General features: G+C 40.1%; 1 protein-coding gene across 1 annotated transcript in view; it reads right to left on the bottom strand.

Moving 5' to 3' along the window:
* The window catches only part of LOC103737699 (aldehyde dehydrogenase, cytosolic 1), a 46,398-nt gene extending 34,991 nt beyond the window's left edge, over positions 1–11,407 (bottom strand). Inside the window, exons 1-2 of the mRNA XM_008837553.3 lie at positions 11,271–11,407; positions 7,082–7,186 (exon numbers count right to left, since the gene is read on the bottom strand). Coding sequence (XP_008835775.2) covers positions 7,082–7,186; positions 11,271–11,396 — 231 coding nt within the window. The 5' untranslated portion in view covers positions 11,397–11,407. The remainder of the gene's footprint in view (positions 1–7,081; positions 7,187–11,270) is intronic.
* Positions 11,408–13,016: the final 1,609 nt, after the last annotated feature.

The following is a 13,016-nucleotide window of genomic DNA, read 5'->3' as shown; positions in this document are numbered from 1 at the left end:
GGCTTTATCTACAATCCTAAGGGTAAGGGCCTCTTGATTGGCTTTCAAGGTCTAACATTTTCTGACCCCACTTTATTTCCTGTATACATACGCCCAGCCCTTCTCTCCTTTGCTCCTGAAATTCTCCTTGAATAGAGAGTGTTCTACCAGCAAGCCCCTTTACTTTCAAAATCCTACACATTTTCCAAGACCCAGCTCAATACGATCATGTACCTCAATAGTTACCAGACATTCAGCTTCATGTTGTTAGAAATTGGTCTAGGGTCTCAAGAAAATGACCATACAATCCAAAGTACTCTGACAAGGCAAAAAGTTTTACTTATGCAGAAGGTGCAAAGGTGATGTAAGCAAGCAAGCAGACCCAGCGAGGGTCCTGCTGGGATTTTGTTCCAAGCAAAGGGGTCCTCTGCCTCACTACCAGAGTGCAGAGCAAGTTCAGAGAGTTCTTGGCCACATCCTCTTTTGGATTAAGGGGTGCAGTGGATAAAATGTAACTATTAAGAGCAGTATGCAATTTCCAGCACAAACTTTAACAAAATGCAGCTATTGAGAGTGGGATGCAACCTTTGAGCACAAACTTTAATCATAGGAAAATGCTGACTGGGGAAAGGCATTTTACCAGATGGTATTTTCACACATTTCTTTAAAGATGGAATTTTGTCTCATTTAACCATTGATAGAAAAAACAATACATTTCATTTACATTTTCACACAGTAGATACTAATTAAGAGCCTATTAAACTCCAGGGACTAGGACAAGTTCCTTATAGCCCCAAGTGTCTACTATAATGAAAAACCATGGACTTCATTCTACAGGTAAGTAGAACTTATGCTTGTGAAACAAACCAGGAAATATAACCAAAATTTGATCCTACATCTGAGGTCCACATCTGGTTCTATTTTATCCAGGTTCCTATTTGTATTATAAACTGTAAGCTTGTTGTTCTAGCCTATATATAATCATTTTTAGCTATCTTATAAACTTGATATGTTATACTGATGTCATGTAAAGTCATGCCTCATAAAATTTATTTTTATTGGTATTTATATAAGAAGTCTTATTTATTTTTAAATATTTTATTATTCTTTAGAATTTTATGTAATTTATTCTGATCATACCTTGACCCCAACTCTCTCACTTAACTTCTAACAAATCCACCTCCATTTCCTTACTCCCACAATATCATTCTTATCTTTTAAAATAACTCATTGACCCTAATTTGTGCTGCATATAAACTCCTAATATTGAGGCAATCCACCAGAGCATGGTACACCTGCCAGGAGTCATGCCCTTAAGAAAAATTAGCTCTCTGTCTCCCAGAAGCCACCAACTGTCCATAGCTCCTCAGTTAGAGAGGGGGGTCTCATGAACCCCTTCCCACTCCATGGAAGAATACTGACTGGCTTGATCTTATTCAGGTCTTGTGCAGGCAAATACAGCTGCTGTGAAGCCATAAATACATGGTCCTGTCGTGTCCAGAAGATACTGTTTTGATGTGGTCCTCCCTGACCTCTGGCTCTTACAATCTTTCTACACTCTCTTCCACAATGGTCCCTGAGCCTTGGAAAGGGGTGTCATATACATGCTCCATTTGGTTATAAATCATCAAAAACCCATTCCATTCTGTTATACAATAAAAGTTTTACATTATCCAAAATTACTGCTTACACAAAGGTGGATTTTAAATTTCAAGGGTGTCATAGTATAGATTTTCATTCTAGGAAAGATATTTCTAAGATGATTTTTTTTAATTATTTTGAAAAAAAAAAGGTATATTACCTTAGATATGCTACCATCAAAACCTGTGGCCTATGGCATGTAAAACGCTGCAGTTTTAAAATCAAGGCCTAAAGATAGAGAGTATGCAGGCAGTTTGGGTGGTACTGAGATGTTTAGAGCCTCTTGAGACTAGCTGGAGAAGGACTGAATGCTTCCATCTCTCCTGGAATATATATCCTGGTATTAGTTCATTCAGAGATGGACAACATAATAATCAGACCAGTTTTCTTTCACACCTGTCTGAAGCACTTACTTTAATGGACATTTAGTTTTATCCCCACCAATTATCGATTAGTTCATGCTTTAGGATTAGTCCTTGGTTCCTAAAAGAGCCACTGAAGTGAAAAGAAAACAGTTCCCACCCACATGCAGGCTGCACTTAGCAACCTGTATTTGCTCTTGCTCCTGCCCTGCCCCTGAGATCCCATGAAAGGCTGGATGTGGTCCATTGTTAGCTCCATTCAACTCATGAATGGACTCCCCAGTACCTCCTGGCTTATGACCTAATGAGCCAGTCCAGCGCAATAGGATTAATGTGACTGTGCAATTGACCAGATTTGTTCCTATCACTAAGGAATGTTAGTTTACTATCTATTAAATAATCATAAATCATTTGAACAGTAATAATTTTTCTGTTTGAATAATTCCAGAAAACAAATACAGGTACAGGAATTTTGGATGTGAAGCAAGGTTTCTTACCACAGTTTGTATCACCAGCAACTTTGTCAGGGGTTAGTTATTTGTCCAGTCAATAGGATCAGCATGGTGGCATGACTGAGTGTGAGGAAACATCCCTAATCACTTCTATGGGGGAACAATTGTCACTAAGCATAGAGCAAATCAATGGCATGTATTGATAAGCTTTCTCTTCTATACTTCAGGAAGAAAGTAAATTTCAAAACTCCCTGATCCAAGTCGTCAGGCTGCCTTAAAGGCTTCTTCTGATCCCAGGGAGAGAGTTCTGTTTTCCTGTTGGGATCAATCCCTGTGTCAAAGCAACATGTTCCCTAGTAAGCCAGGGCAGCGCTAAGTATTCAAGGATTTAATGTTAAAACATCAAGAATAATTTTCCTCTAACCGCCAACTACAAGAGTCACGGTCTTCTTCTCGAGTGTCATTTCTATCTGGATGTTTAGGCAGCTAACAGTCTCTCAACCTGCACACTTCTAAATATATGCAATTATTGTTTTGTTTTTATTTTTATTTTTTGAATTTTAAAAAATTATTTTATGTGTATAAGTATATTTCCCGCATGTATGTAAATGCACTTGTTTCATGTGTCATGCAATGCCCATGGAGGACAGACGATGGCGTCAAATCCCCTGGAACTGGATTATATATAGTTGTTAACCACCGTGTGCATACCAGAATTTGAACACAGGTCATCTGCAAAAACAGCCAGTGCTCTTAACTGTTGAGCCATCTCTCCAGCCCCAATTATTGCTATTTTTTTAACTCTATCTCATATTAAACACTAATGTTAACCCTAAAGAAGATATATAATCACTTAATATTTTATGCTTTGTTGTTCCCCCAAATGATTTTCTGCTTCTTCCTGAACTAATAATAGTAGTACTGTCTGAAAAATATTCTGAAATGCAAGTTCTCAGGCTCATTCTAATTTTATGGAAAGGTACTTGGGGGAAGGTAGGGCCCTGTGTTTGAACAGACTTCTAGGATATTCCAAACAACATCAATTTTCAGAATCAAAGCCTATGTCAGTAAATGAGTGAGTTATAGACTCCTAAGCCATGGAATGTGGGACATATGGGAATTCAAAGATTCCTGGAAGAGAAAACTTTTCATTGATGTGTTCCATAGTGTGCCTGCACCTGCCACTGTCAACACAGATGCAGTGTTGATCTGTGCGAGAATCACTGTCTCAGAACAGATCTCTCTACATCTTTTTCATCCCTCCAATTATTTCCTATTTCCCCCTTTTACATGAAAAGAAACAGGATGTGAGAGTGAGCAGAAATGAGCTTGCACTGCAGAGTGTCCGAAACCAGTCCCTGAGGACCACACTGAACGTGTACAGAGGCAGTGAGCAGGCAGCAGGCTAAGATTGGCTGTGACGCGGGGCAGGGTGGAGGTGGAATTCTTCCATTAGAGAGGTAGGCTGGGATTGAAGCCATAACAAAGGGTTGAGTGGTATAAAGAAAGGTCCTTTGTGATGGACTTTTCCCTTGAGTCAGTGAGAAGGCCAGAGAAGAAGTTCTGTGTGGGAATGACTTTTCTGGGAATGCCTCCTGTCTCATTGAGCTTTTAACCATAGTTCATCTTGTGTTTTGTGATCATTTGTATTAGTTGCTTTTCTGTAGCTGGTGAGCAGGCATGGGTGCCAGGAGGGGGCCAGGGCAGAAAGCTGAGGGCTCAAACCTTCAAGCAGGCACAGGAAGTAGAGCAAGACAAACTAGAAATGGCATGTGGGTATGAACTACCAAAATGTGCCTCCTGATGCACAGCCACATCTCCTGAGCCTCTCTCTGCAGAAGCTCCACCACCTGACCAAATGTTCAAATAGTTGAAGCCTATGTGGTCTGGTCTAGTTTAAATTCAATTGCTGTGATAAAAACACTGACCAACACCAACTTGGAGAGGAAAGCGTTTATTTGGCTTACAGCACAGACTGTCATCAGGGAAAGCAAGGCAGGTACTCAGGGCAGGAACCTGGAGCACAGACCATGGAAGAATGCTGCTTACTGGCTTGCTCCCCTGGTCCGTGCTCACTCTGCTTTCTTATACAATGCAGGATCACCTGCCCAGGGTGACACCATCCATAATGGACTGGGCCCTCCCACAACACTCAACAATCAAAAATTGCCCCACAGATTGTCCATAAGGCCAGTCCAATAGAAGAAATTCCTCAGTCGAGGTCCCCTCTTTCCAGGTGTGTCAAGTTGACAACTAAAGCTCTCCAGCACAGGGACACTTACTCAAACTACCACATCCTTTAACACCATATATTCAATTTGCTTCCTACTGTAAAATCAGCTCATTTATATCTAGGTAACTTTTAGGAAAACAATGGAAGCAATCTTACTAGGTCTTAGACTCCTCTTGTAATAAACTTTTACAATCTAAGCTAAGCAAATAGTTTTAATCTTAGATTGTGTTCCCTCCTTCTCCCCTCCTGGCTCAACTTTGTCCCTAGCCCAGAATAATGTGTTCGTGTGTCTGCGTGACTCTCTCTCTCTCTCTCTCTCTCTCTCTCTCTCTCTCTCTCTCTCTGTGTGTGTGTGTGTGTGTGCGTATGCTGTAAAACCATCATAGTTTATGTTGCAAAAAAGCAGGTGGGATTAAACTGAAACATCTATATGTGGGTTTTTTTAAATGCTACTCTGGGTCAGTAGGCTTAGAAAGGCAAATTCTCTAAGAAGACAAAATTCTTCATACCCTTCCCTGTATCATGCTAGAGGTACTGTTTGAATTTTAAATGTTTTATTTTCATTATTTTAATTTTATGTGTATGAATGTACTTTCTGCATGTATGTATGTCCACTCATGGAATACATTGCCTGTGGGGGTTGGAAGAGGACATTAGATCCCCTGGAAATGTAGTTATGGATGGTTGTTAGCTGCCATGTTGGTGCTGCTGGGAACTGAACCCAGATCCTCTGAAAGAGCACTGCTCTTAACCACTTAGCTATTTCTCCAGTCCCATGTTAAAAAAATTTTTTTTTTGAGACAGGGTCTCCCTGTATCCCCAGCTGTCCTGAAACTCACTATGTAGACCAGGCTGGCCTTGAACTCACAGAGATCCGCCTGCCTCTGCCTCCAGAGTACTGGGATTAAAGGCGTATGCCACCACACCTGCCTCCCCATGTTTAAATTTTAAGAGAGAAAGAGAAAGAGAGAGTTTTGAGACTAGATCAGATCAGGCTCGCTCTTGGTTTGCATTTGTTGATTCTTTTCATTTGTTTTGAGACAGTGTCTCATTACATAGCTCCCACTGACTTGAAATTCTCAAAACTCTCTATGTAGACTAGGCTGGTCACTCTTGATGTAAGCAAGTCCAAGAGCTTAGTCTTTTTGTAATCAGGTATCGCTGTATTTCAGCATCCACCACAGTTCTGCATGGATGAATCATTAGAATGTGTGTGGAGTGAAATCAGAAAGAACCTCACAAATGTCCTCTCCATTCTCTCTTTTATCTTAACCATTTGTTCCTTGTGCTTCAACTCTCAGGCCCTGTCCTTCAAGGCCTGGGTCTAACTTGTTTCCATAATAGGGGAACCTTAACTTATGGCCTCCCTCAAATCCCCAAAGGCTCTAGCTCTAAGGTCTTGAAATAGGCCTCTGTGGTACCATAGATGTCCTGAGACTGTGATCTGCTAGAATGAGGCTGTGGTAACAAGGGATGGAAACCGACAGGAGCACGGGATTGCCAGGGTTAGCTGAAGCAGTGCTAGGGACAGCGTCATTCTTGTGTTGGGGACTTCATCTTCTAGCATGTTTTCATTCTTTTTTATCTCTTCGCGTCTTATGGTAAAAAGACTGAAAGCTTGGTCATTTCTCAATGGTAGGCAGGGAGGGAAATTGGTTGAAGAAGACAGTAACATATACGTATTTTTAATATGTTCAGGAAGAAGTTCTCAGAGATTTCATTCTTCATAACTCAGGCTTTTGCTAGTTAATTGTTACTTTAACAATCACAGGGTAGAACAGAAATCCTGACACCCACAGTATTCCTCTTGGTCACAGGCTCCATATGGTCAGGAGGACACCATCTGAATACTGATTCCATGAGTTATTGGCACTGTCAACTTGAGTAACTTACTCAGCCTGGCTACTCTTCTAATTTATTACAATTTGCAAATTCAGCTGAAAGTAGAATCTTCTGTTGCTCCTATAATTAGAGTGTAACAACTTTTAAATATTCCACTTAAGTCATGTTAATATTCAAATTTAATAATATTGATAAATATCAAATCAATGATTTGTTGGGGAGGGGTATATGGGAACAGGCATTCCTGGGTATGTGTTCATGTCAAGGCCACAGGTCTATTTTGGGGTCTTCCTCAATGGCTCTAAAACTTATTTTTGAGACAGGGTGTCTCCCTGCATCTGCTGTTTGTTATTAAACTGGATTGGCTGGACAGCAAGCCCCATGTATCCTCTGTTTTTGACTTCTCAACATTTGGATTACAGGCATCTGCCCTCCAACTCCCCAGTATCTTTTCTGCACGTCCCCAACTTCCAGAGCAGCTATGTCTTCATGAAATGTCTGTAATTTGCACTGAATGTGTGAGATCAGAATGGTGAGAAAAAAGTCCTGCAGAAACTGGACCATGAACTCACCTTGTCCCCTTCTTCCACACGGCAGATCACCTCCTCAGTCGCAGGGTTAAGGACAGGAAATTTCTTGCCACTCACTGAACCATGCCACTCATTGTTGATGAAGATCTGTGGGATGGAGACAGCAGATGAAAAGCACTGAAGTGTGCCGTGAGTTTGAGACATTTCTGTAAACTAAAGCTGAAGCTTTGTTTTGATGCCTTAATGTTGCGCATCTCCACCTTCTCAAAACTACATTTTGGTCAACCATCTGTATCAACTAACATATAAAACATACACACAAACATGTTCACACTAAAAGTAATATGTTTAAGATTCATGAAGGAACGAATTTTTTCAACTGGAAAAAACAGAGACAGAAGAAACTAATTTAGAATTTTTCTTCAAATAACCATACCTTTCAGGCAAGAACACGCTTCTTAGTGGGCTTGATCTTTATGGCCATTGCTCCTGCCTTCCATGTCAATTCTGATATCATTTATTTGGAGCTTCTGGTGAACTGATACAAAGTGTGTTTTCTGGAGCTTTAGTTTACTATTTCAAGCTAGCTTTGGCATATGCGTTGAACAGATATTTCCCCAGAAAAAAAATGCATAGTGGCATTTTCTCATTGACTCTTTAAAGGGATGGGACTTTCATTACCCTTTTAGTGAAAATATTTTATAATTTCCTCAATATTGGATGAAACTGTAGACTTAATAGTGATGCTTATGAGAAAAGATACACATCTAAGAAACAAGGTATTAGACAATTTTGTTTTGTCGCTAGAAAGGAAGAGAAACAAGAAGCATCATTAGGTTATTTGAAAAAGTCTGAGTTTCAAACTTTGTAGCCCTGAACTTGTGTTTTATTAGGAAAGTGTTTCTGATGTGCGTTTAGCTTTACCCACTTGCTTCATCGGTAAAGAGGACATCTCAGTCTCCACAAGGGTAATGTGAGAAGGTTAATGAAATCATTGTAAACATTTTTGGTTTTAACTATTTCATGTGTGTGTCAAATGTCATTAGCTGATGAAACTTGTTTTTGAGCATGAAAAATATCACCATTTGATGCATTAAATTTAATAGCAATACTAATCGTTTTGAGGTTTAAACCCTATGTGAGAGCATTTGTCTTCTTGAATTTCCTACTTGTCTATTTTTTAAGAGTGAATAGAGTGAATGAATAGAGAACTGAAAACAGTGTCACCAAATCCTGTGAGAAAAACAACCTGGATCTCTGAAATTCTGGATGAACCCCGGGAACTTCACTCCTATGCAGTCTTTGTGAGGTGGCATAAGAAGAGCGACAGAAAAAGTAGGAAAAGACGAAAACAGAGCAGCACTGTGGGAAACAGACCTGGGACAGGTCACTTAAGAAAATTCTGGAAATTGGAAAGGATTCAGAAAGATACAAAGGACTAGGATGACTAATGCTGCACACTCCCTGTGACCCAGGCCTTGCCTCAAATGCTTCATACCGATTAAATGCACTATTTACACCTCCTTAGGAAATGTGAATCCTGATAATCCCCACCTAACCTGTAAGAAAACAGAACAGGTAGAGGCAATGGCGTTTGACAAATGGTTCTGTGACTTTCAAAGTAGCTCTTCATGTAAAGACTTAGGACCAGGGATGAACAGACACACATGGGATTTACTTACCGCTACAAAGGAATGTCAATTTATAATTTACTGAGGCTTCAAACCCAAAAGCTTTTAAATTGTTCAATGAAATAGTTCTCAAACTCTAATTTATCCACCCCATCAAAGAAATAAAAAGCTAAGAATAAGCCCCAAACGATACATTAATGAGTTGTGTTCAGCTAGAAAACAGTTGCAACATTAAGATTATGCAGCTCTCCAACTATGATTGCTCTTCTTTCTATTTGTTATTAACATCTGCTTATTTGTTCTCTCTCCCTTGTCCCAAACACCAACATATTCAGGCAATAATAAAGAAAAAACTTAAAACAGGAGGGAAAATAGTAGAAAAACATAGACACTGATCAGGCGTGGTAATCCCACAGACAATGTAACGCCCTGGCTTACTTGGTTTGCAACCAAGAAACAGTTAACAGCCATTGCTTTTTCAAGTTCTCTTACAAGTACAGATCTAATGCAAATCTTCAGTGGGACAAAGTAACTGGAACACGCACAGGCATTTGGAAAAGCTCACCTGTTTAGATGAAATTGCATGCATAACTGGTGTTCTCTCAAGGGTGAAAATGTAACCAACATATCAAAGAATACAATGAATGTTAACTGAATAGACCTGAGTTATACAAAAGATATAAGAAATCAAAATTCACTTTCATTGTTTACTTTTAACCAGAGAAATGCTTAAACACAAAACAAGTGGCTGTTCTTTAGTCCTTATCTCTTAAACACTTAGTCACTCTCCCTAAGATGTTTTTATGCACTGCCTTTCTGAGAAGAGATTTCTAGAGATTTTTTTTTTCTTTTGTTTTGAGACAGAGTCTCCTTGTAGCCACTATAGACCTGGAACTCACTGTGTAGTCTATGTTGGCCTTGATTTCAGCAATCTGCCTGCCTCTGCCTTCCAAGTGCTGAGATTTAAGGTGTGAGATTTAAGGCCTGGCAGTGAAGAGATTTTAATCAGGAAACACCTGTCTATGCTGGGTGATTACCAAACCTGAGAATGGATATGCATTTTTCTAGTACTTTTACTTGCAAGCTTAATTAATAGCATTAAATAAAACTTAATAGAAAGATAATTCATACTAATGATTCCTTGAGATATATATACCCACTCCTAAAAAAATAAAATAAAAATAAATTAAAAAATGACAGCAAAGTTCCAAAAACCAAATTAAATAAAAAGTGAAGGACATCTTGATTATCAAACGCCTTCCCAGCTAGAATCAGGAAAACTAAACTCTTAGTAATCAAAATACAGTGTTCCAAGCACAGTCAGTAACTTTGATATTCCCAAAACATTTTAAATGTGAAGATTTTGAAAGGCTGTTCCAGATGAGAAATTTGAAGCAAGAAAGTGAGGGAGGGAGATGGGCATTTGTGTTTGGACATACTTCTGCCAAATGTGAACTACCGGAGAGTGTGGCGTCCCCACATTTCCATTTTGTGAAGTCATGAGGCACACTTCTGGCTGCTGCTCGCCATGGTCAAGGCCCACTCTGCTCTGCCAGCCTTTCCTCGGCCGGAGCCCGTCAGCCTGGCAGCTCCCTCACTGGATGGGCTTATGAAAATGCCTCAGGGTTTCAAACTACCCATGTTCACACATAGGAAATGCACAACAAGGGGCACTTGGGCCTTCTCGTTAAGGTAAATGCTCTTAGTTTTCATTGGTTAATTCAGGCATCAAAATGGCCCTCCCCAGAGTTGAACAGCCCATCGCCCATCTTGACATCTGCATCAGGACATGCAGATCATTTTAAGCGAGTCAGTTTACACTGTAACTATTTAACATTGTGTGTGTGTGTGTGTGTGTGTGTGTGTGTGTGTGTGTGATTTGTTAGTTTTGGAGTCCTAAGCTCTGTAGGAAAAACAGCCACGTCACTGTGAGGCAGGCAAAATTCAGGGAGGCTCAGAACAACCCTGACCTGATCCACTTCCTAGCTCTTTGTGGCTGCAGATTTTGAAGTCTGAGTCAGGCTTCTGCCCTTGATCCAAATATTTATCAGTTAACAATTACATCTCTGTTCCAACAGCAACAAACATGCCTGGAGGAATAAATAATACTTCCTTTCTCCAAATATACAAAATAATCCTAATCGGTGTGCATTTTAAGTTCTTGATTCAAGTTCTCAATCCTAAAACTCCGTTCATTAAACATACGGTCTTATTTTCTCAAGTGCGCTACTTCTTTAAGAAAAGAATAAGAGAAACATAAGTTCCCGCAGGTTTGGCTCCTCTTAAGCTCCTCTGTATTTGCCTTGCTTCCCAGAGGTGCCTGCTGCACCCAGTTAGTAGAAACGCTGCTGTAGTTCACTGCCTTCTAGCACAACCTTTCACGCAGAATCCCTTTCCCTTGGAGATGGCAAGAAGTAAATTTGTGAGAAGTTTTCTGATATGATTTAGAATTTATTACTGAATCATATCACTAATTTTGTAAATTTTTTATTTTCAGACTAGCAAAGAGCTCTTTACAGAAGTCTAGATAGATCTTTTAAGCGTTAAATAGACGTACTTTTGACAAACCCGAGGGAAAGCCGCGCTTACAGGGTCCTTACCTTGGTATGCTGGATCTTCAAGTTGGCCAGTGGGGCAGGGATATCTGGGTGTGCCTGGGAAGACATGGCTGATTCTGCTCCTGGAACACTGGTGACAGGCTCAGCACTTGGATTCTGGTAGAGCATTTGCTCCTTTTTGTCTGCACCGGCTAAGCTTTATTTGCATATTGGGATGTGATTGGATGAAGAGGCTCTGCGGGGAGCAGAAAGGACACTAAGTTTGTAACACCTAGGGCAGGAAGCTTTTACCTTTAAACTTAAAACCTTATTAAGAGACCAGAGCTCTAACCATGAAGTTCCATCTGGCGACAGCTCACTGTTTGCACATGAATTAATTTGCAAAGTCATACCTGTTGGGAAGTCGTGTGCTTGCGCAGCTGCTCTGGACTCTCAAACCAGTTATAATTTTTTCCTTTTTTTGCTTTTTTATGCTACCCTGTAACTTTCCCTGCTCTGATAGACGAAATCAGAGAATTTGAGAAACGAAGTAAAGGCACGAATCTTCAGCAAATCCATCCCTGTCCCAGAAAATCAGGGTCTGCTGTGGGGAAAGGCCCTTTCTCTAGATTCTATCTTCAGCAAGCTTTTCGGTGACCTAACATGATTTCAAAAGCCTCAAGTTATCTTTTCCTTTTCGGTGATAATAGAAAACCAAGCTGGATTTTTCAGTGACTCAGAGTGAACTTTCACAGCCCCACAAGTAGCAGTACGTGAAAATTCATTAAAACTAAAGTAACTCATTTTGTTTTGCAAAAATGTCTGTACTTACATGTCATCATTGTAGGCAGTTGTACAAGAACAAATGTAAACTGTGTTCCCAAGTAGTTTAAATTATGAATGTTTAAGCTGGGAACTTTATAAAGGACAATTTTTTAACTGCAGTGCTTTCGTTTTGAATACAGTGCTTTATTTTGTTGACGCTCCAGGAGAAGTTATAAAAGGAAACAGATAAAATTCTTGGATGCTTTGGGTATTAAGAAATACTGATAACTATTTCCCCTAGTGAAGTAATTGTCTCCCCTGAGCAGGTACTTAGGGAAACTAAGACTCAGGTGGGGGCCTGTTTCTCTTTCCCTCTTCACTTGGGTTTGAAGTCTGGCTGGTAGACACAGAAGGCAAACAAACAGCTTGCTTCTGGCACAGCCTCACCTTGTAAGACTAGTCTCACTGGAGGCCAATGTAAATCCAAATCCCAGTCTGTGATTCGTTTTTCCTTTATGCCCTGTTATCCAGAAGATAATCCCACAGAGGTTCAAGATCAGCTTTGGTTCTCCAAGTGAAGAGCTACCCAGAAATTAAGTTCCACCCTGTATTCATCCAAGCAGGGCTTGGCAAACTTTTTATTTCGGGACATACATATTTTCATCTTTCTGGAACATATTGTTTCTGTTGTAACTTACTCTTTGCTGCTTAAAAGGAACAACAGGTAACAGGTGAATTAATGAACATGTATTTTCTGATAGAATTATACTTGTAGAACAGGAGGCAGGCCAGATCTGGGACACAGACAATCCCCTAAGTACTCTTCATAAGTTCTTGAGTATCCTGCACCTAGCACTTGAAGCTTGATGGATTTCTGGGGCTTTTTCCAATCTCTGTCTTTGTTTCTGTCTCTGTCTCTCTGTCTCTGTCTCTCTCTCTCTCTCTCTCTCTCTCTCTCTCTCTCTCTCACACACACACACACACACACACACATACACACACACATAATTGTTAGCTTTTTAGAAAAACTGAACTGTTTTCTCT

The sequence above is a fragment of the Nannospalax galili genome, unplaced genomic scaffold, assembly GCF_000622305.1.
Source record: "Nannospalax galili isolate Female #2095 unplaced genomic scaffold, S.galili_v1.0 scaffold858, whole genome shotgun sequence".
In the NCBI taxonomy this organism is placed as follows: Eukaryota; Metazoa; Chordata; class Mammalia; order Rodentia; family Spalacidae; genus Nannospalax; species Nannospalax galili.
This window is presented reverse-complemented; position numbering and strand designations above follow the sequence as displayed.